We start from the raw sequence: 23190 nt of genomic DNA on the forward strand, positions 1-23190 counted from the left end.
AAAAGGTGGGAATTTAAGGAGATGGGACCTGGATAAACTGAAAGAACCAGAGGTTGTACAGAGTTTCAGGGAGAGCATAACGGAACAATTGACAGGAATGGGAGAAAGAAGTACAGTAGAAGAAGAATGTATAGCTCTGAGGAATGAAGTAGTGAAGGCAGCAGAGGATCAAGTAGGTAAAAAGACGAGGGCTAGTAGAACTCCTTGGGTAACAGAAGAAATATTGAACTTAATTGATGAAAGGAGAAAATATAAAAATGCAGTAAATGAAGCAGGCAAAAAGGAATATAGACGTCTCAAAAACGAGCTCGACAGGAAGTGCAAAATGGCTAAGCAGGGATGGCTAGAGGACATATGTAAGGATGTAGAGGCTTATCTCACTGGTGGTAAGGTAGATGCTGCCTACAGGAAAATTAAAGAGACCTTTGGAGAAAAGAGAACCACTTGTATGAATATCTATAGCTCAGATGGAAACCCAGTTCTAAGCAAAGAAGGGAAAGCAGAAAGGTGAAAGAGTATACAGAGGGTCTATACAAGGGCGATGTACTTGAGGACAATATTATGGAAATGGAAGAGGATGTAGATGAAGATGAAATGGGAGATACGATACTGCGTGAAGAGTTTGACAGAGCACTGAAAGATCTGAGTCGAAACAAGGCCCCGGGTGTAGAAAACATTCCATTAGAACTACTGATGGCCTTGGGAGAGCCTGTCCTGACAAAACTCTACCATCTGGTGAGCAAGATGTATGAGACAGGCGAAATACCCTCAGACTTCAAGAAGAATATAATACTTCCAATCCCAAAGAAAGCAGGTGTTGACAGATGTGAAAATTACCGAACTATCAGTTTAATAATTCACAGCTGCAAAACACTAACGCGAATTCTTTACAGACGAATGGAAAAACTAGTAGAAGCCGACCTCGGGGAAGATCAGTTTGGATTACGTAGAAATGTTGGAACAGGTGAGGCAATACTAACCCTACGACTTATCTTAGAAGAAAGATTAAGGAAAGGAAAACCTACATTTCTAGCAATTGTAGACTTAGAGAAAGCTTTTGACAATGTTGACTGGAATACTCTCTTTCAAATTCTAAAGATGGCAGGGGTAAAATACAGAGAGCGAAAGGCTATTTACAATTTGTACAGAAACCAGATGGCAGTTATAAGAGTCGGGGGGCATGAAAGGGAAGCAGTGGTTGGGAAGGGAGTGAGACAGGGTTGTAGCCTGTCCCCGATGTTATTCAATCTGTATATTGAGCAAGCAGTAAAGGAAACAAAAGAAAAATTCGGAGTAGGTATTAAAATCCATGGAGAAGAAATAAAAACTTTGAGGTTCGCCGATGGCATTGTACTTCTGTCAGAGACAGCAAAGGACTTGGAAGAGCAGTTGAACAGAATGGACAGTGTCTTGAAGGGAGGATATAAGATGAACATCAACAAAAGCAAAACGAGGATAATGGAATGTAGTCGAATTAAGTCGGGTGATGCTGAGGGAATTAGATTAGGAAATGACGCACTTAAAGTAGTAAAGGAGTTTTCCTATTTGGGGAGCAAAAAACTGATGATGGTCGAAGTAGAGAGGATATAAAATGTAGGCTGGCAATGGCAAGGAAAGCGTTTCTGAAGAACAGAAATTTGTTAACATCAAGTATTGATTTAAGTGTCAGGAAGTCGTTTCTGAAAGTATTTGTATAGAGTGTAGCCATGTATGGAAGTGAAACATGGACGATAAATGGTTTGGACAACAAGAGAATAGAAGCTTTGGAAATGTGGTGCTACAGAAGAATGCTGAAGATTAGATGATTAGATCACATAACTAATGACAAAGTATTGAATAGAATTGGGGAGAAGAGGAGTATGTGGCACAACTTGACAAAAAGAAGGGACCGATTAGTAGGACATGTTCTGGGGCATCAAGGGATCACAAATTTAACATTGGAGGGCAGCGTGGAGGGTAAAAATCGTAGAGGGAGACCAAGAGATGAACACACTAAGCAGATTCAGAAGGGTGTGGGTTGCAGTAAGTACTGGGAGATGAAGAAGCTTGCACAGGATAGGGTAGCATGGAGAGCTGCATCAAACCAGTCTCAGGACTGAAGGCCACAACAACAACAACAAGTTCTCCATAGTGCAACACTTGTAATTAAATTCACCTGATTGAGGGGTGATCTGTTTATTGGTGAGATCACCCGGTGCATGTCATTCTGATATCCATAGAGGTGTGTCGACTCTTCAGCCGTAACCTCATGGCCTATACCATACACATATGAATCAGGATGCGTCTGGCCGAGCGGTTCTAGGCGCTACAGTCATGAACCGCGCGACCGATACGATCGCAGGTTCGAATCCTGCCTCGGGCATGGGTCTGTGTGATGTCCTTAGGTTAGTTAGGTTTAAGTAGTTCTAAGTTATAGGGGACTGATGACCTCAGAAGTTAAGTCCCATAGTGCTCAGAGCTATTTGAACCATTTGAACCAGGTTGCGAGTGGAGATTTTAATTAAATGTATTAAAGAATTCGTCGTAAATATGGGTGGCTGCTATGCTGCGAATTGCACTAACCATGCGAAAAATGGTTTTCATAAGTTCATATTTCCTAGTGACCTAGAAACAAAGAAAAAGATCCTCTGTAAGGTGCCGCAGAGACATATGGGAAAGAGGATCTGAGGCTCAATTGTGTACTGTAAATATATATTAGTGTAAAGCAGTTACAAACATGAAAACAGTTGTATGTAGTTTTGCCAGTCGGCAACTATACTAATGCAGTTCGTCTCAAAATTTTTCGATTCCTGCGGTATTTCTGCAGTTGGCAAAGTGGAGAGGAATATTTTATTGTTACGTATTTATACGCCGTTATCGTGAACATACGTACTCAAACTGAATGATACTTAACCATATATCTTATAAAGGTACGGTAGAACGAGTTATAATTAAGATATTTTTATAGCGAACTGATCATTTTGAGGGAACTTGCGCAAGTAAGATAAAGTTTTCAAGAATAAAATTTGATGAATAAAATTTTGATCACAGCTCAACAAGCAACCAATTTTGTGTTTCACTTTTCTGTTAATGATAAAGAAATTTAATAACAGCGTGAATTCCACATTCACAAATTTTGCAGTTGGTATTCGGGCAGAGGGTGAGTGGAGGGTTTACTCAGGCTTCCCCGGCTGGGCAGGAACTAATTTAACTTAATGAACAGAAAATAACAAAATGTTAATTTTTGGTAATAAGCCTATGTGAAAATACTTATATGACTGAGTTCATTCAATGATTAAAAAATGAACTCTGCTTTTGTAAGTGCCTATATACCGGCAAAAAATAATAACAGGCACAGGTTATTAGTACATAATATCTATATTTGAACGCATTAGTATTGAATTTTAAACTCATTACATTTAATATTTGCAAACTACCACTCAATTTCGGAGTCATCTTTTCTATAGCTGCGTAACATTACACTTTAATTTTCCTGTTATATGGAAAAGACGTTCTAAAATACACGTTAATTGCTGCTCACTAAACTTCATACACGAAACATCAAATATTTTATAAGAAATACCGGAAAAAAGTTGCGGGAATACGTTGACCACCCCCCAAAGTAAACACAGTCGATTCCTCAGAGTTGGGGGAAACGTGGCGGACGATTCAGCCTGCTATACAGGCGCCCTAGTTGCGGCTGTGACGTCACTGGGGACCCACCTGAGTTGCACTCCCCGCGGTAGACGATGCGCAGCGCCTGCCGCCGCAGGCAGGCGTGCCGGTGCATCTCGCACTCGCTGCGGTAGGAGCGGCCGTCAGAGGCGCAAACGGGTGCCTGATGGCCGCCGCCGCTGGAACACGTGTCCTCGCAGCGACACGTGGGCCGCCGATCCTCGTCCAGCTGGCATACGCCGCCCGCCTCGCACTCCACTTCAGCGCACGGGTCTGCAACACAAAACAACGCAGCACCTCACGCTATTATGCCGAACATTCTGATTGCACAGACCAAAACGTCACGTAAATGAAACAACAAGTTTACTGTTTCCAGTCACTGCTTATTTATCTCCACGAAGCGTTTCAAAGATTTAAACCTCTATAATCATGTGGATATACATTTGTTGGTATGTGCGTGTGTGTGCGTGTGTGTGTGTGTGTGTGTGTTGTGTTACGATTTTTGGAAGAACTTATGGTACTGTGTAGTAGAGAAACCAAACACTATTTCAGAACATAATTTTTTTTTAAACCAAAAACTGAACGTGTATCTGACGGAAAAATTAAAATAAATAAAACAGAGTACCTCCAGTGGTCACAGGTTCCTTTCGCTCTCGTAACGCATCACATGTATACTGTCATATTTTTGTAAACAAATTTGGCATCTGGAAACTATTAGATGCAAGGATCATATAGCAGAAGAGAAACATTATCACAAAGTACAAAGAATACACATCATAAAAACATTATTGCAGAATAAGTTCAAATGGTTCAAATGGCTCCGAGCACTATGGGACTCAACATCTGAGGTCATGAGTCCCCTAGAATTTAGAACTACTTAAACCTAACTAACCTAAGGACATCACACACATCCATGCCCGAGGCAGGATTGGAACCTGCGACCGTAGCAGTCACGCGGTTCCGGACTGAAGTGCCTAGAACCGCACGGCTACCGCGGCCGGCCCGCAGAATAAGTTTTAAAGGATTTTGGAGATCTTTGTTTTGAGGTATTGAGTACATGCGTTGGAGTAAATATTTCAGGTGGTATATAAATCCAATTCTGTCAACTTTACATAGCTTAAACTTCATGCTCTTATACATAAATAACAATTTTGCTTGGGATTCACAGATAGGAATGAAAGGCTGTGGGCAGACGGAGAGGAGGGAAAAGAGAAAGAGACGGGGAGAGAGCGGATGGAAGGAGCGATTGGATGAGAGGAAGCATGGTTATCTTAACAATATATCTGTTACATGTAATAACTGACTAAAGGTTGGGGCAATACATTGGTTAATGATATAAAATATGCGGACAGATGTACAGCGCCGGCCGGTGGGGCCGAGAAGTTCTAGGCGCTTCAGTCTGGAACCGCGCTACCGCTACGGTCGCAGGTTCGAATCCTGTCTCGGTCATGGATGTGTGTGATGTCCTTAGGTTAGTTAAGTTTAAGTAGCTCTAAGTTCTAGGGGACTGATGACCTCAGATGTTAAGTCCCACAGGGCTCAGAGTCATTTGATAGATGTACAATTTGTGCCGTTATTTGATGTTCATATAGTTTCAACTGACAGGGGGTACAAACTTTTGGCGTGATAGTATATTTGTAAATGAGATCAATCCCTTGTACATTTCGGGGTGTCATGCTAACATAACTAAATATTTATGGTTGTTTCTCCATTAGACAGTACCATAAGTTTCTCCAAAAAATCATGACACAAAATACAAACAAACACACACCCACCCACACACACTCACACACACACACACACACACACACACACACGTCATGCTAACAAATATAAATCCACCTGATGACACGGGTTTAAACCTTTGAAACGCGTCGTGGAGACAAATAAACAGCGACTGGTAGCAGTAAGTTGTTGCTTCATTTCACGTCAGTAACAGACATGGTAAAGCCTAACCTAAAATGTTCGCATTTACCGTCAAGTAAATCTGAAATACCGTGTGGTTGTAATAAAAGTGCACAGATGGCCAGCGTGGGAGGCAGTAATTTTATGGCAGCGAAACAAGGTTCATACCTTACTGCATCAAAGCGAAAACGATCTATATTGGAAAATAACTTAGTAACAATTTTGACCACCAGGTGCAAATCTGATGCAGTGAATGCAAGCTTTTGTCCGTTCTGCCGTTGTCTCACATCTGGATGCGTTCGTTAACGACCGGTAACAGCACAACCGTGTAGTGGAAGTTCCATTTATTTCAGATTCATACTACATTACCAGGACATTACTGCAAAACTTTCGAATCCGTATGTAAATAACCGTAAGTGGATGCCGCTTCCTGTTACCATCCTCTTGAGCTAAACGTGCTTGTTAGTTGGTACTGCCAACTAAGGGTGTCACGAATTCCGTACATGATAATTCAGCTTAATACAACGTCAGTTTATTTCACCGTAACGTGGGTGCAACGACCTTACGACGGAATCTGTGGAGAGTCTAGTCTAACATACGGTACATAAGAACGGCGGCAGCCTTTTCAGCGGTTGCGGGTTCCCGGGTTCGACTCCCGGCGGGGTCAGGGATTTTCTCTGCCTCGTGATGACTGAGTGTTGTGTGATGTCCTTAGGTTAGTTAGGTTTAAGTAGTTCTAAGTTCTAGGGGACTGATGACCATAGATGTTAAGTCCCATAGTGCTCAGAGCCATTTGAACCAACTTTTCAGTGGTTGGAGGGCCCACAGTTTGGATGACTGATGATCTGGACTGATCTGTGAGTGACGATTACTCAGGAGGAATTTGTAATCAGGAAAAAAAATCAGGCATTCTACATATCGGAGTGTGGAATGTTAGTTTCCTTAATAGTTAGAGGACTTCAAGAGAGGAACGCGTAGGCTGACGTTTGATGTACTCAGGGTTAGCGGGTGACTTGCTTAATAGTTGGAGAGATTGAAGAGAAGAATGCATAGGGTGACGTTAGATGTACTGGGGATTAGTGATATATGGTGACAGGAACAAAAGGACCTCTGCTAACACGATATAAGCTTACCAGTACAATATCTAATAGGGGCTTGCAGCAGCAGGTCTAACAATAAATAAGAAAATAGGTGTGAGTGAATGCTGTGAACGGCATAGCGAACGAATCTTCGTATCAAAAACAGACACAAAGGTACGACGAACCACACCTGTGGTATATATGGTTACTAGCTCTGCATATAATGAAGAGGTTGACAAAAATATTTATGATGAGATAAAATTTTCAATACCTCAAAAGAGGCGAAAATTAAACTGTCATGGGAGACACAAATGCGATACTAAGAAGGCAGGAGAGAGTCTAGTAATGAACATGCCATTGGGGAAAGGAATGAAAGAGGAAGCCACCTGGTAGAATTTGTCACAAAGTGCCATTTAATCAAAGTTTGACTTAAGAGGACTTTATATTTGGAACCACATAGGGATAGCATCTCTGATTAGTAATACAAACGAGGTCGCTCCCGGGTTCGATTCCAGCTAGTGATTAAAATCTGAGTAAAAATCAGTACCAACAGAGGACGAAGACTTCCAGCACAGAGAGTCATCCGGGTTGTGCGAACTGCCTTATCAAAGAGGGCAGAGGATCAGACAGTTCAGGGCAGCCTCTTGTCCTTGGGGTGCGAAGCTACCCCTAAAAGATGGAAGAATCAATAATGATCAACGACATAGGGAAGTAGAAAGCAGTAGAAAGCACTGCATTAAAGACAAATAATGTGTATCCATAGGACGTGTGGCCTGTAATAATGAATTGTTAACGATCTCACCATTAGCAGAAGATTCCGGATCGGTCCCCATATCGAAGGCGACTCTCAAGGTGGAGGCGACTATCAGAAAAAAATTGAGTGACCTTCAAAAGGGTAACATTCTACGAGCTGGAGAGTGGTATGGTGGGATTTTAACGTGGTGAACATGCTATGAAACTGAACATTTAATTCAATTTGTAAAGTGAGATAATAATCTAATAATCATGGAGGACTGTGGTGGTGATAGTAGCGAAAAGAACTGAAGACAGGCTACGGCAGAATATGGGATTGGTAATAGGAATGCGAGAGGATAAATATTATATGAGTTCTGCAAAACATTTCGCTAGTAATATCGAATACGCTGTTCAAAAAGTAACAAGAGGAGGTGTTATCGGAAAAGAACCAGAGGCGTGGGAGAGTCCCATCTGGATTACATCATGGTCAGACACAGATTGCGAAATCAGATATTGAGTTGTAAGGCGTACCCAGGAGCATCTAAAGACGCAGATCACAATTTAGTAATTGTGAAGAGTTTAAGAGAATCGTTAGGTAAAATCAACATGGAAGGAAATCGCCTAAAAGAAATGGGGTACTGCTGTAGGGAGGACTGATGAGATGCGTCTGAAGTTCCGTAAGGCTGTAGACAATGCGATAGTGACTACCAGAGAAACCATTTCACCTGAAGAGGAATGGACATCTCTAAAAACCGCATTAACAGAATTTGAACAGACAAACATAGGTACAAGAAAGTTAATCGCGGAGAAACTTGGGTAATAAAAGAAATACTTCAACTGGTCGATGACAGAAGGGAGTGCAAAAATGTGCGGGGAGAAACAATAATATAGCCATGTGGGTCACTTATAAACGAAATAAAAGGAACGGCTGGAAAGCCAAGGCAAAATGGCTGCAGGAAATGCAAGGAAAACGAAAAAAAAAACCAGTCATCGGAAAGACTGATTCAGCGAACTGAAGACTCAGCACAATCATAGGTGAAACTGAAGGCAACGGCGTCAACATTAGGAATATAATGGGAACTCCGCTAGTAACCACAAAGGAGAGAGCAGGTAGGTGGAAAGAATGCACTGAAGACCTCTACAATGGGCGGAATCGTCGACTTCATAGAAGAAAAATTGGTAGTAGATATTGTAGTCTTAGTGGAACCAGTATTAGAGTCAAAATTTAATAGATATTTGTAAGACATGCGATAAAATAAGGCAGAAGGGATAGATAACAGCCCTCGGAATTACTGAAATCATTGGGGAAGTGGGAACAAATCGACTGTTCAAGGTATTTCTCAGAGGTGTTATCTCTCTTCACTCTCCTACATTTTCAGACTTCTTCGTCTGAGTTCCCCCTTCTTCTGGCTCTGGTGCTCTGGATGCAGCCAGTGATGAGCGACCTGTTCGTGTCAGTTTTGAAAGCTTGTGAGACAAAACGCTGTGTGTCTCTCACGTATCCGAACATGTTCTGAGCATACTGCAGCTGCGAACTGAAGCTTATATCAAGGTGCACGGTGGGAACTCCAGACGTATTGTGTGAATTGTTTACAATCAACTATAAAACAGCGCAGATAACATGTTCTCTGAAAAATTAACGTACTATGGACGACAGTCGCGAACTCGGATAATAATTTGTCCTAGACTGACTTGAAATACTCTATACTTTTCTTATTTTTTAAGGGGAAGAATGCGTTCCACGAATGTTGTTCTTTGGTTTTGATCTATCTTGAATATAACGGCGTTGTAAGTGCTCTGTGTTTGCCCCAAAATCACACCTTTTTAATGCGAGATAGTTTTAAGATTTACCATGAAGTACCTTGCAATACAGTTACAAGCTTCACCTCTTTCGCTACTAGAGTGACAGGACTCCAACGAGAACTGTAAGTGAAGCTGGAAGCAATTGCCACATGACTGACATAGTCCCTAAAACTGATAGTTCGCGCATATGAGTTTAATGTATGCAAATCATAGGTTCAAGTTTAATGAGTGAACTTTTCCAGAAACACTCCCTGCAATACGCGTATTAGAAAGCTGTTACGCGTTGTATGGTGGTAAAGAAAGAATGCCAGGAGCACGATTAGTAAAGTACATACATGTTATCTGCACGGCTGACGAACAGCGACGTTGTGTAAGAGCGGTAAATTAGGCGTTAACACCAGTCTGTTTGGCTTCTTTTTCTTGGTATTTGGTTTGCTTACCATAGTGTCCTGCGAAGCAATCAGAACTGGTCAAAGCAACGAGGTAAGACACTGAAAGGGACCGCAAGGCAATATTATATTGTTGTATAAGTACTTCTTTTTCGGCCTATCCTTTAATGGATATTGGAGAAAATCGACGCATATTTATTCATTATTTAACCACGATATTCTTCTTTGCACTTTTCTTCTTTTATCCTTGACCCTCCCTTATGTTATTAACTGTGTAAGCATCTACTTGGTGTTCCGTAAAGTGTATCCTAGGCACGAAATTTTTCTTCTTTTACATGTTGTTAACATTTCGCACTCTTTGTGTATTTATCACAGTACTTCGGTGTTAGTTATTCTTTCTGTCCAAAGTGTTTTAAGCATTCTGTGGTAAATACACCTTTTAAGGACTTCGATCTTCTTTGTTGTTGGCGTATTTAGTGGCAACCCTTCAGAACCGCTGAGAAGTACAGACCAGATGTAGCACCTTAGAAGTCGAACGCTAAGCTTTAGGTCTAGGTCCATGCTAGAGGCACTTATTTCGAATTTTGAGAAACCACTAGGGTGTTCTCTATGCGGCATTTTATCTCCATGTCTAATCTAGACTACTTGACAAGTGCTAAGGAGTAGAGACATTGTTGGACAGGAATAATGACAGACAATGACGGACGACATGAAACACAGTACATGCGTGACAGATGTGGAATGGTATATTTATAATGAAAAATGGTACAGTTTTCACCAAATGGAAAGCAGGATAACAGACATACATAGCGTTCATGTTTGACACAGGTCAGAATCCCGACACAAAGGTCGATATTGAACCCTCAGTACGGAATATTCCTTCCTCGGGCATTAATGCACATTTCGCACTTGTTATTCGTGCTGTTTAGAAAACTGTTAAGAAACCCTTGGGAGATGTAGTCCGACTCCTCTCTCAAGGCGGTTTTCAGTTCGTGCACGGTTCAGGGAGTGGATGTTTCTTCAGGAATATGCCTGTCAATAGCATACCAGGCGTGATTTATGGGGTTTATGTCCGGGGAGTACGTAGCCCATTCTCGATGTTCGATTTCTTCACTTTCCAGTGCGTTCAACACCTCAGCGATCCTATCGAACGGACGTTGTCATTCATAATCTGGACCTAACGGACACCCAAACAGACGGACATGATCCAGAACAATATACCTGCAATACCGCTGTGGTGAAGTTACGCAGCGGTGTTTGGTCATTGTGCACAATGCCAGCTCAGACCATAATGCCTAGGCCAACCGAAGACGATCATGAACATTATGTTGTGCGTAAACTGTTCCTCTCTCTTTCCACACTAACTGGTGGCCAGAAGCACTTACCATTGTGAAGAGCGTTTCGTCGGGGAACATCACTCTGGACCCTTGTTGCTGATCCCGACCGACATGCTTTCTGTACCAACGAACACTTTCTCAGTATGGCGCGGTTGAAAGAGGATGCATATAACGGTCTTCCAAGGATACAAGCCAGACTGATTTAATAATGGTGAAATAGCTCTGACAAAGACAGGTATAGCGGCTGCAAGGTCTGCAGCCATGTATCTAGGAGTAAGATGTCTGTCCTTTTTTGCCACTGGGGCTCCGTATCGTTCATCTTACGGCGCGGTGCTCCGTCTACGACAATCGGCATGCTTTTGCAGAGCATTTCTACCTTCAGATCCCTTTTTCACAGCGAGATAACGCTTCTGGATTCACCCATTGTCGTGGCCACAGTAGTGACACTTTGACCGACATCGAACCATCTAACTGCTCGTCCAGGATCATAAGTACTCATCTTGTGGACATGTTGCCGTATCACAAGGAATGTCTCACTAAACGGTTCCACAATAAGTTTCGTCAAACGTCAAACACCATACTGCAGGAATAGTCGAATCGTAGATTTACATTTTTAAAGCAGTCAGGTGTTTGGTATTGATATTCAGACCTACATTACTGCTGTAATCTCCTATTATGCTGACAAGTTGTTCATCTAAATTACCAGCATAGTGAATGTTGTTGAAGACTCCATTAGCTGTTATGTTTTTTCTAGATCACCAAGTCCTTCATGAAAGACACTCTGAGTACATCTTCAGTAACAGTAGTGACAAAATGCATCACTGTTGGACTCCTCTATATATATTAAGCAATTCGATGACCAAATTATCAGACTTAACGAATACATTGTATTCCAACATAAATTCTCTAAACAGCGGATGTCTTTCTAATCTATTCAGAGCATTTCCATGAGTTTATAATGTACTCTGTGAATGTCTTTTTCTCATTCAATAAAACAAAGGCCCACATTTTTATCCCGGTCTTAGCACTTTGCATACGGTCTTGTAGTGCAACTATTGTCCCTCTTGTGCCTAAGCTTTTCCTAAAACCAAACTGTATGTCACCAGCGAATTTCTCTCACTCTCCATATAACCTTCGATGGACGACTTCCAGGAATGACTCATAAGACAGTCTACGATGTTCATATTTTCGTGCGCTCTAATTTTTAGTAAGGGAATGAAATTTGATAATAGCCACATGGAAGAGTAATGAGCTGTATCGTAAATTTTGTTAAAAAGTTTATTTAAGACACTGATACCTGAAACCACTACTAGATTCCCAAAAACATGAAGCTATCTCAAACTGACACTGGCAAGTAACGGAATTGGGCCACCGTTTAATAACGTAATTCAGGAAGTGAAAGTAATTCATACAGTGAATGGAACTGATTGTATAACGTGTTAACAAACTATACTATTTGCCAAAGAAAAAATTATCGCATTTATTTCAGCGGTAACTTTAGCTTATTTTTAAATATCGATGGAATAAAATAAACTCTTTCATAAATCCCATTAAAAGACGATACCAGTAGTAATACGTTGTGAAGTAAGCAGAGCACGAGAATTAAGTAGATGACATAACTGTAGGTGATATTAGCGAGAAATAGTAGTAATTATTGTTAGGAATTCATTGTCGATTTTAAAAAATAAAAGAAATGTGAAAGATGCGTTGCAAATAAAAATTTGCTAAATGTAAATTACACCTGGGTCCACATCACTTTCTCTGAAATGCATTCATACGGAACATTATCCGTTGTTACGTTTGGAAATCACAGCCAGGAATAACCAGACATATCGGTCAATTACGAATCAATTGTCGAACGTTAGCTCTGCCGTATAACGGAATGTCCACTGTCGTCAAAGCCTGGGATAAGGGCTGCTTGCTACAAAATCCCTCTAGAGAGCGCTTGATGCTCGGGGTATTAAGTGTTACGAGCGAACCGATCCCGTCGCTACTGAATGGCGCTGCCAACGTTAGGAACTGTAAGGAAAAATATTAATTAATCAGGGTGATTACCGCACGCGTCAGCATTAGCATCTCAGGACGAAACGGTCGAAAGGAACGTTAATTGGACGTGCAAATTAGCTTTTGGCCTTTGCGATAACAATGCGCGTGATTACGCTTTCAGCCAATCTGCATTCTAATTAAAACCTATCCATTAGCACAAATGTGGCAGTCCCGCCGTCCCCTCCGCGATTTGCATGTGATCCCGCCAGATGGCGTGCGTGTACGCCCATCCGTCACACATGCGCTCTCTCTTTGTTCTGCGAGAGCAGAAGGAAATTACGAGCGAACAGCGAAGGCGTATAGCTGTTCTCATCTAGGCTCGCAACCCAGCTGCAGGGATCTTTACAGCGTTGCCATGTCTGAAGTAGGACACAATAACGTAACATTTTGTTTTTTGCGTTGCAAAATTGGACGAAATGTCAGCGGAAAATCTGAAATATGGAGGTCCGGGCTTAGTCCACCACCTTATTAAGACTATGCAATACCTGTTGGCAAACAAGGCACGTTCCAGATGACTAGAGGCTTAGCATGATTATTAAACTACCGAAGAAAGGAAATCTGAGAGAATATACAATTTCTGTTGATCCTTAGTGAATAAGGGACAGCGGCCGGTCAAATATTTACCAAAGAAAATTCGCCAAACAAGCGTATGTTTTGAGAATTTATTTTATTTACAGGAGCAGTTTCGACACCTCATTAATACCATCCCAGGCCCCTATACACTCCACGTATGGACATATACATCGTTACCTGTATAACTGGAGCCATCAGTATACGGATTCTGAGAATTCGTTTTTGGAATATGTTCTTCGAAGGCTAGTGTTGCTATACAAGTATCGATATATCTGATTGTCTATGAATGGAGAGCATGGAATTAACGAAATTCAGGTACTCATGATTCTAATTTTGTGCAAGTATCGGTAAATGTGATTGCCTGTACATGGAGTGCATTAATGAGATGCCGAAACTGGTCGTCTAAATAAAATAAATTCTGAAAACATACGGTGATTTTTCATTGGTGAATATACAATTGTCAATGCACCAGGCAAAGTCCTTTGCTTTTTGTTCTAAAAATGATACAAAAAGGAGCAGACGTCGACTACGAGAAAGACTTTCGAAGTGGGAGATCCTGCTCCGAACAAAAGTTTATGCTGGGAAACGTGATAAACAATGCATAGAATTCAGCTGCCCGCTGCACCCAAGCTCCTTTTTCCTATTTTTTGTTTTTTTTGGTTGACTCTATAAATCGAGAATCATTGTGAAATTTGGTAAAATATTGTAAGTATATATGGAATATCTGAATGAAGTTCTCAGAAACCTGTACCTAGATTCAGTTTGCTGTATAAGACCGGAAGATGGGAACACCCCATTCTTTAGTACTCTGACAGACATCGGACAAGGATGCGTTTTGTCACCAATTCTTTTATATCAGTCATAGATTTCATAATGAGAAAAACTATGGACAACTTCATCATGGGCATACCCTGGAATGAGCAATCTAAGCTTGTTCTTCTGGCAGAAACACTACAAAATTTACAGCTGATGGCTATCAAGTTGTATGGAATGAACAGTTCTGTACGGATAAAAATAAATGATAGTAAGACAAACACAACGTAAATAAATAGTAACAATGTGTCTACATGATGCTGATCATTTCCATATCTGGGAAGCCTCATCTGTAATAACGAGGATGTGGATGCAGACATAAGCAATAGAATTCTGGAAGCTTCTGCGGTCTTCCAACGAATACGATCCATATGGCATTCGGACTCAGTAAGTACTTATATATCCACAGAGATCCGGCTGTAGTCCTCTATCGTCCTACCGATGGTCATATAAGCGTCTGAGACCTGGAAACTGTCAGTAAAATCGGCAAACAAGCTCATTGTTTGCCACCAGCGATGCTTAAGCCGAATGTGGAAGATCAGTTATCGCAACCACGTTTAATATGATGAAGTGCTCATAAGAAGTGGTCTACGCAGCCTGCACAAAATCGTTGCTGAAAGGAGACTGAGGCTTGCAGAGTATAATCTGCGTATGAAAGAAGGAAGAGTCCGTAAACAGGCACTCGGGTAGAAACCAACGAATGGATACAGAAGTAGAGGAATACCTCGTAATAGATGGAAACGAATTTGTGCAAAGGATGTCAATAATTGCCGACCTGCTTCACTGCTGACATAATTTTCCAAAATTTTTGGGAATACAACAATAGTATCCCAGCAAATCACAATTTGGGTTTCCGAAGGGTTGTTCTTCTGACAATGCCATTTACGCTCTTTCTCACCAGATTTTACAAGCACTAAATAATAAAATAGCACTGGCTGGTATTTTCCGCGACTTGTCCAAGTCATTTAACTGTATGAATCACAGTATTCTCCGAGACAAATTAACGTTTTATGGGACTGATGTATAGCCAACGAATGGATAATGTTATGCCTAACCAAAAGAACACAAAGTCGTTTTTAGTAATTCAAGAAATATAGTCCAGGGACATAATTCTGACCACGAGAAATCACGTATTGGCATCCTCAAAATTTAATATTAGGTCCACTACTGTTGGGTAATGACTCCAAGCACACATATAGAACCAAAGGAAATGGTAAACAAAGTTCTTAAAATTACCATTGACAATTATAAAATGACTAAACATATTCAGTTCTGTACATCTAGATGTACTACACCAATGATAAGTGTAACACAGGTTGAGGAAATAATAAATGGAGTGGAAACTACAAAACTCTTAGGGGTCCAGATTAATGAGATTTTAAACTGAAAAAAATTGAAACGCCTAAACAACTTAGTTCAGCCACATTTGCGTTTAGAATCGATACAAATCTTGGGGAGAGACAAATCAGTAAGTTGACATTTTTTTGTTCACTAATGCTGTATGGAATAATGTCCTTGGGTAAGCCATATTTAGGAAAGAAAGCCTTCATTGCGCAAAAATGTGCTGAGAGAATATAATGATCACTCATGATCATCTTGTAGACATCTGTTTAAGGAGTTTGGCATTTTGGCTACTGCTTCACATTATAGTTACTCCCTCATGAAGGGATTCTTGTAATCCGTAGAAGGTGGTGGGTAGGAATTTGTTACACACATCGGTATATCAGTTTTCTTTTTGTAAAAAAGTGAAGAGTTAGAAATGTTCAGAATGTAACTGTAAGTAAAAATTAATTTGCGGCATGAATGTACAATGATTCGTGCCACATCATTACGATCTATCATGCAAAATCATCCGTGGAACATGCTACTAACTTAATTACTTCAGTCCATGGCTATGAACACGGAGGAAGCTGAGAACCGGACAGCTGATCGAGTTCGTTGGAGGAAACCTGTTACCCGAAATGCTACTTACAAGGAAACCTACCCAAGAGATACTCTTCAATTTTTATTGGCTCTGAATACGTTGTAGTGCCAAATAAGAGACACATATTTCTTTGTCAACACGGTGATGCTCCACTGCCCTTCCACAGAGGTGTTCATGAGTTCTTGGATACTGATCAACTTTGACAATGAATTGGTTGTGCATCAGTCAACAATCTCTAGTTACTGGCATGGCCCCCACTTTCTCCAGACCTGACTTCATGCAATTTGTACCCGTGGGATTACATAAGAGATACTGTTTTCACATCTCCATTTCCACAGAACAACGCCGACTTACGATGACTTATCAGGCCGGCTGTGGCTGACATCGATGCGGACTCTTTAAGGGGTGTGTGAACCGAGCTGTGCTATAGACTGGACGTTTGACTTGTGAATAACAGTTCACAAATTGAAAATTTGTGAATATGGCCTAAAAGACTTGTTAAGTTGCTGTTTCCATACACACTGTTCTTTCCCATGCGTTATATAATCATATGGCACGGCCTTGCCGCAGTGGATACACCGGTTCCCGTGAGATCACCGAAGTTAAGCACTGTTTGGCGTGGCCGGCACTTGGATGGGTGACCATCCAGCCGCCATGCGCTGCTACCATTTTTCGGGGTGCACTTAGCCTCGTGATACCTATTGCGGAGCTACTCGACCGAATAATAGCGGCTTCGGTCAAGGATACCACCATAACGACCGGGAGAGCGGTGTGCTGACCCCACGCCCCTCCTATCCGCATCCTCCTCTAAGGATGACACGGCGGTCGGATGGTCCCGGTAGGCCACTCGTGGCCTGAAGACGGAGTGCTTTTTTTTTATATAATCATATAATACATAACCTCAATATAATCATTTTTTGTTGTCGCTTGAAAGTGTCTAGGTCTTCTAAATAACCATGAATCGTCCTAGGCACCTTTGGGCGCTCACTTTGCTCTCAGAAATCAGAAGTGCATTGGGCGTATTACAAACAATGAGCAATACATCTGCCCAAAGTCTCATTCACTGTGGTTTCAATTTCACTGCCGATCGTAACTTGAAAAAAAATTGACCATGTGCTCTGCGCACTTGATATGGAACCAATTACATAATCTAACTGCAGATGCTGTTTCTCATTTCCATTTGTTTGACTCATATGATAAATACGAAGTGCTATCAATAAGTAAAGCAACACTTTTTTTCTCGCCCTATTTTGTTTGAAAAACGGGGAATTTGTTGTGTGACATCGTGGAATATTCTACCTTCAGCTTCTCTAGTTTGAGGTTTCAATAGGTAGTGAACCTATACGTCCTCTACAAAATGGCGTCTGTAGCAGAGGTACGTTCCAAGCAGATAGCTGTCATTGAGTTTCTCTTGGCGGATAACCAGAGCATCGCAGATTTTCACAGATGCATGCAAAATGTCAACGGAGGCCTGGCAGTCAACAAAAGCAAGGTGAGTCGTTTGTCATCATCGCAACAAGGCCACGTATCCTGTCCGAGCTCACAAGATCCGGCCGTCACGGCTGTGATTTCCGCAGTGTTGGAACGTGCGGACACTCTTATTCGGAGTGATCGACGGATCACAATCAAACATCTCTGTATTGGTAGTTCTGACACACTTGTCCACCAGTTGGGGTACTCAAAGGTACGCACACGCTGGGTTTCTCGCCGCCTAGTAGCAGGCCATAAATGAAGAGCAACGAAGGACCAACTGTATCAAACCGCTGGTGTGTTATGAAGCCGATGGTGATAATTTTTTTATGAGAAGTCGTCCGAAGCGATTAAATATAGTTTCATCACTTCGAACTGGAATCAAAACGGCAGTACATGGAATGGCGCCACACCACCTCTCCTCCGATCCTCCGAAGAAAAAGTTCAAAGGTGCACCCTCAGCCATTCCAGTCATGTCGAGTGTCTTCTGGGAATCTGAAGTGGTTATTCTGTTTAATGTCATACCTCAGGGTGGAACGATCAACTCGGGAATGTACTGTGCTAACCTTAGGAAATCGAAGAGAGGACTCCAACGTGTTCGATACCGGAAAACTGCAAAGGAACCTCTTCTCCATGACAACGGGAGGCCTCATACAAATCTGCGCACACGAGAGGAGCTCACAAAACTTTATTGGACTGTTCATTCCCATGCATCCTACATCTTTGATCTCGAACCTTCCGATTTCCATCTGTTTTGCCCAGTGCTGGATGCACAACTCAGCTGGAAGCAACACGTGGAGGATGGGGAGCTTACTGATGCAGCAAGACGTTGTTTACGACGTCGACCACTACAGTGTTGCCATGCGGCTATACGGGCCGTTCAAGTAGAATGGCGTAAGGGCGTCGCACTGAGCGGAGAAATAAGGTTTTGTAGCCAAAAGAGTGGAGAATAGTACGTAATCCTCAATAAAACCAACCTGCTTTCAGAAAAAGGTGTTGTATTACTTACTGAACGCCCTTGGTATTTAACTACGTAATGACATATCATTTCGCAAGCACGTGTTACAAAGTACCGTCTTCGTTTCAACCAACTGCTGACTCTGATACAATTTTCCAAGAGTTCAATAGCTCAGCTGTCTTCCACTATTTATAACAATACTTACACCATTCTCAAACATAGTAATTTCAGTGTATTTGTTCACGGAGCACAGAGTAAATTTCATAGTACTACCTCGGTGTGCTTAACATTATCTCGTAGGCGGAACCAATATATACTAATGGAAAAAATAGGAGCACCAAAAATAATTAATGTAGAGCAATGACATTTCGAGAATACATTTGTATAGGTAATGTATGTAAGTGATTAACATTCCAAGATCACAGGTTGATGAAAGCGCGAGATAACCCATTGTAAAGGTGAAATGAGGATACATTAATAACCGGTGTAACCACCAGAACGTTGAATGACAGCATGCAAAATTGCATGCATTATGTTCTACAGGTTCCGAGTGTCAATTTGTGGAATGGAGTTCTATGCCGTTGCACTTGGTCGGTCAAAACAGGGATGGTTGATGCTGGTTATGGATAACACACGACTTGTCCGCATGTCCCACATATCCTCAATTGGAGACAGATCTGGTGATCGAGCAGGCCAAGGCAACACGCCGACACTCTGTAGAGCATGTTAGGTTACAACAGCGGTATGTGGCGCGAGTTGTCCGGTTGGAATGCTTTTCATGGATGGCAGCACAACAGGGCGAATCACCAGATTGATATACAAACTTACAGTCACGGTGCGTAGCATAACCACGATAATGCTCTTGCTGTCATACGAAATCGCACCCCAGACCATAATTCCAGTTGTAGGTCCAGTGTGTATAGCACACAGATATGTAGGTTGCAGGCTCTCAGCTGCCTCCTGCCAAGCGACATAAGGCCATAAAAGGTAGTGAGGCAGAACCAGCATTCTTCTCCACGTCTTCCTGCAATTCTCTACAATTTTCTAACTTTTCCGCTTTTCTTTATACGTCGGTATCATCGACGAGAAACCTCATGGAATATCCCACATTGTCCACTACGTCATTTATATACAAGGAGTCCTAGAAATGTTGCGACCACCTTGTCTACTAAGTCATTTATGTACACAGAGTCCAAGAAATGTTACGTCAAAGGTCGAGGGTTTATAGATGGTGTCCTGAAGAAGAAATAGAGGATAGGAAACGTCATCCAACAACGGCACCGCGCTACTGCTACGGTCGCAGGTTCGAATCCTGCCTCGGGCATGGATGTGTGTGATGTCCTTAGGTTAGTTAGGTTTAAGTAGTTCTAAGTTCTAGGGGACTTATGACCACAGCAGTTGAGTCCCATAGTGCTCAGATCCATTTGAACCAACGACGCCATAAAGCGTCAAAGTTACAAGTGCTGGCTCCTGCTACTAGCCCACCCCCTGTGCAGCAGATTTGAGTTTGTGCACTGATGAAACGTAGGCGAAACATCTCGCATTTTTGTTTGTTGTTCAGTGATAGCGACTGATCGCCTCGATCGCCTGTGTAGAAGATGTAGTAGATAGCTGCTGCTTAGACAGGCCTTGTCTCCTATAAATGCGAAGCTCTTTTTCCCCGGTGGATGACGGTTTTGGTTCCGGGTTTCCATCCGAAGTCTATTTTTCTCCTTTAAACCAAATGAGGATGGAAACAAATGTGCAAAACCGTCATCCACCGAGACAACAGGTTTATAGGAGACAAGTCCTGTATACGCAGCAGCTATCTACATCTTCTCTACAGGCGATCGTGACAATCAGTCGCGATCACTGAATAACAAACAACAATGCGAGACGTTCCGCCTGCGTTCCGTCAGCGTACGAAGTCACGTTTGCTGCTGAAGGGGTGGCCTAGCAGCAGGCGACGGCGCCTGTAACTTCAACGCCCTGTAACGTCGTTGGATGACTTGCCTAGACACAGGTTCCTGTTCTCGATTTATTCCTCAAGAGACCCTCTACAATCACTGGACGTCTGTCATACCATTTCTGGAGCACCCTGTATACTGCGAAAAGTAATGGGTCTATGAAACTGCCTTGGCATACATCCGTTATTTTTAAGTCTGAAGACAATGTCATGGTGTATTCTGTTTACTAGAAACTGTTAAATCCGATCAGATATTCTGAACACTCGTATTTTGTTAATAGGCTACGGTGTCTTACTGTATCCACTGTGTCTCGTGCGATTGTTGTTTCCGGAACCGATGTTGGTTACTGCAGAGGAGATTTTCGGGAACGCCCGTTTGTGTTTCCGCAAACAGTCGCTACCGGGGTGTCTTGGACCTTGTGGGCGGCAGAGACGAGCAACAAACGCTGCCTAATGGACGGCTGACGGCGGCGGCTTCATTAGAAGTTGCCTCGCGTTTTTCGGCGAGAGTGGGGCGCGGCCGCCCAAGTTTGGCCGTTGCCGCTGCCGTTGGCGAGGCGCTGCTAGGCTGTCCGTAATTTATCGGCGGCGGTAAACTGAGACAGGTCACGCTGCCGAGATCAATAGCCACAACTATCGCCAGCAGCGGGCCCGCTAATGCGGAGGGCCAGCCGAAAGGCTGCGAGGGTGTCCGGCAGCCACGGCGGATCAGGTCCTGGCGGTGAGCTGTGAACGGCGTGAGGCGGTACAACCATCTTCCGAAGTTCAAAGCACGGTGGTCGGGTACACGGCATCTACATACATACTCCACAAATCATCGTACGGTGCGTGGCGGAGGGTACTCTGTACCACAACTAATCATTTCCTTTCCTGTTCCCCTCGCAAATAAAGCGAGGGAGCAACGACTGTCTATATGTCCCCGTATGAGCCCTAATTTCTCGTATCTTACCTTCGTAGTCCTTACCCGAAATGTACGTTGGTATCAGTAGAATCGCTCTGCAGTCAGTCTGAAAGTCAAAGTTACTCAACAGTGCTACTCGAAAAAACGCCGCCGTCCCTCCCGTGATTCCCATTTGAGTTCACGAAGCATCTCCGTAATACTTGCGTGTTGCTCGAAACTACAGGTAACAAATCCAGCAGCCTGTCTCTAAATTGCTTCAGTGTCTTCCTTCAGTCCTACCTGGTGCGAATCCGAAACACTAGAACAGTATAAAATACTCAAAAAAGTTTGCAGTTGCGTTCTATGTACGATCTCATATATATATATATATATATATATATATATATATATATATATATATATATATATATATATATATATATATATATATACTCCTGGAAATTGAGATAAGAACACCGTGAATTCATTGTCCCAGGAAGGGGAAACTTTATTGACACATTCCTGGGGTCAGATACATCACATGATCACACTGACAGAACCACAGGCACATAGACACAGGCAACAGAGCATGCACAATGTCGGCACTAGTACAGTGTATATCCACCTTTCGCAGCAATGCAGGCTGCTATTCTCCCATGGAGACGATCGTAGAGATGCTGGATGTAGTCCTGTGGAACGGCTTGCCATGCCATTTCCACCTGGCGCCTCAGTTGGACCAGCGTTCGTACTGGACGTGCAGACCGCGTGAGACGACGCTTCATCCAGTCCCAAACATGCTCAATGGGGGACAGATCCGGAGATCTTGCTGGCCAAGGTAGTTGACTTACACCTTCTAGAGCACGTTGGGTGGCACGGGATACATGCGGACGTGCATTGTCCTGTTGGAACAGCAAGTTCCCTTGCCGGTCTAGGAATGGTAGAACGATGGGTTCGATGACGGTTTGGATGTACCGTGCACTATTCAGTGTCCCCTCGACGATCACCAGTGGTGTACGGCCAGTGTAGGAGATCGCTCCCCACACCATGATGCCGGGTGTTGGCCCTGTGTGCCTCGGTCGTATGCAGTCCTGATTGTGGCGCTCATCTGCACGGCGCCAAACACGCATACGACCATCATTGGCACCAAGGCAGAAGCGACTCTCATCGCTGAAGACGACACGTCTCCATTCGTCCCTCCATTCACGCCTGTCGCGACACCACTGGAGGCGGGCTGCACGATGTTGGGGCGTGAGCGGAAGACGGCCTGACGGTGTGCGGGACCGTAGCCCAGCTTCATGGAGACGGTTGCGAATGGTCCTCGCCGATACCCCAGGAGCAACAGTGTCCCTAATTTGCTGGGAAGTGGCGGTGCGGTCCCCTACGGCACTGCGTAGGATCCTACGGTCTTGGCGTGCATCCGTGCGTCGCTGCGGTCCGGTCCCAGGTCGACGGGCACGTGCACCTTCCGCCGACCACTGGCGACAACATCGATGTACTGTGGAGACCTCACGCCCCACGTGTTGAGCAATTCGGCGGTACGTCCACCCGGCCTCCCGCATGTCCACTATACGCCCTAGCTCAAAGTCCGACAACTGCACATACGGTTCACGTCCACGCTGTCGCGGCATGCTACCAGTGTTAAAGACTGCGATGGAGCTCCGTATGCCACGGCAAACTGG

At 43.1% G+C, this 23190-nt stretch overlaps 1 protein-coding gene across 1 annotated transcript in view; it reads right to left on the reverse strand.

Annotated features, from left to right (window-relative positions):
* The window catches only part of LOC124593905 (agrin-like), a 669506-nt gene that overhangs the window by 340625 nt on the left and 305691 nt on the right, over positions 1-23190 (reverse strand). The window contains exon 4 of the mRNA XM_047132256.1: positions 3703-3927. Coding sequence (XP_046988212.1) covers positions 3703-3927 — 225 coding nt within the window. The remainder of the gene's footprint in view (positions 1-3702; positions 3928-23190) is intronic.

This window comes from Schistocerca americana, chromosome 2 (genome assembly GCF_021461395.2).
Source record: "Schistocerca americana isolate TAMUIC-IGC-003095 chromosome 2, iqSchAmer2.1, whole genome shotgun sequence".
In the NCBI taxonomy this organism is placed as follows: Eukaryota; Metazoa; Arthropoda; class Insecta; order Orthoptera; family Acrididae; genus Schistocerca; species Schistocerca americana.